Source organism: Anarrhichthys ocellatus, unplaced genomic scaffold (genome assembly GCF_004355925.1).
Source record: "Anarrhichthys ocellatus isolate YVR2014 unplaced genomic scaffold, GSC_Weel_1.0 scaffold7118, whole genome shotgun sequence".
In the NCBI taxonomy this organism is placed as follows: Eukaryota; Metazoa; Chordata; class Actinopteri; order Perciformes; family Anarhichadidae; genus Anarrhichthys; species Anarrhichthys ocellatus.
In genome coordinates, this window is record NW_022287092.1 from 708 (window position 1) to 2,466 (window position 1,759).

General features: G+C 40.1%; 1 protein-coding gene across 1 annotated transcript; it reads left to right on the top strand.

Moving 5' to 3' along the window:
• The first annotated feature begins 216 nt into the window (after positions 1 to 216).
• On the top strand, positions 217 to 1,743 carry LOC116380414 (transcription factor HES-5-like). Its single transcript, XM_031842338.1, has 2 exons — positions 217 to 342; positions 456 to 1,743. Exons 1-2 carry the CDS (start codon positions 220 to 222, stop codon positions 786 to 788), a joined length of 456 nt encoding a protein of 151 aa, XP_031698198.1. The 5' UTR covers positions 217 to 219; the 3' UTR covers positions 789 to 1,743.
• The last annotated feature ends 16 nt before the right edge of the window (positions 1,744 to 1,759 follow it).

Sequence of the window (1,759 nt, forward strand, 5' to 3'; positions counted from 1 at the left end):
AGATTCACACAGAGCTCTGAGAGTCTCTCTCCATCACCCCCCCAGTCCTCCACCTGTTCCCCTGAGATCTAACCATTGTCCCCCAGGAATTAAGTACAATAAGTGTGCTGCCTCCCTCTTTGTCTCACCAAGCTCTCTGATTGGCTGAGACTGTGGGAAACCCCAACTAGACCCAGACCCACACATTCATATGGAGATGTGGGACTATAAGTAGGAGGGATGAAGCCAGCAGAGATCAGATTCTCTCTACAGAGACCTCTACAGCACAGAGATCCACACATGGCACCTACAATCACTGCAGCAATGACCAATTCTCAGGAGCACCTGACTCTGACCCACAAGGTAAATTAAAGATTCCAGAAGATCTAAATGTTGTCAATGAGACGTTGTCTTTCTTCATGCTAACTCTAAACTCCAGAATAAGATTATTCATGACTTTGTTCTTCTTTCTGCAGATCAGAAAGCCTCTGGTGGAGAAGTTACGCAGAGAGCGAATCAACAGCAGCATTGAGCAGCTCAAGTCTCTCCTGGATCCAGAGTTCCTCAAACAGCAGCCAGACTCCAAGCTGGAGAAAGCAGACATCCTGGAGATGACCGTTTGTGTCCTGAGACGACTGCAGCAGCAGCGTCGACAGCAGAGAAGACTGCTGAACCACTTCAACAAGCTGCAGTCTTCCTCTGAGAAGAACCTGAGAGAGGCTGACTTCTCTCCTCTGAGCTCCACAGTCCAGACCAGCATCACCAAAGACAAGAGTCCAGTCAGCAGCGCCCTCTGGAGGCCGTGGTAGACACCTACAGACTGGAGCTACTACCAGACTAACTGAGACGACCACATTGGTCAAAGATTACTGGAAGTGAATTCTTCTGAATCCTCAGATTTGATGAACTTGTTCTTCTGTTTGTACAGAAGTTTACTTGTGATTGTTTTCTTTGTGGAAGATGATATTTCCTGAGGAAATGATGAAACTTTATCTTTCAAGTTCAGAAAGAGAACATCTTGTCGTGCATGTTGCATGAACACAATCTGATTGCGTCAGCAATTATTATTACACATCACTGTACTTCATGTGTTGGTGGAGTGGTAAAAGCTATGGATACCATTGGTGTCTTTTAATAGTTATTGATCATTTTGATCATAAACTTTAACTCTTCTTTTTGACACATGTTAAAGGACTTTAATCTCTCTGATTACTCCAAACTGATCTGTTATTAGATCCAAATGTTTATCTTTTCTTTCTAAAAGATTTCCTTAATGTCACAATGTTCCTGTGATACTTTTATTGCTTACGACATGTCATGTGTTGGTACAATATTATGCATTGGTGACATTTGCTACCTCTTGATTAATTTTGATCATTTTGATCAAAAATGTTAATTGTCCTTTTTATGGACATTTTGTCATAATGGACTTTTCCTCACTTTATGTGATTATTGAAAAATGATCTGTTTTAAGATCAATATGTTTATCCTTTTATTGTGAAAGGTTTGTTTAACGTCACATTGTCTCAGTTTTACAGTGACAATGAGAATTTTACATTTTGGGATTCAATTGAATTCAATGTTTACTAAGAAGAATGTGATCTGTTGTAAGGTCAGTTTTTACTATTTGTTTTGTTCACTAAGTGCAAATGTTTAAATCCATTTGGAAAAGTATTTTTAAAGACAGTGAGTACTGTGTCCTCACATCATGTAAACGGTTTGTCTTTTATAAAGACGGTTGTTCCTTTACTCTCTCTGAGTACAGTGTGTCTTGTAGAAA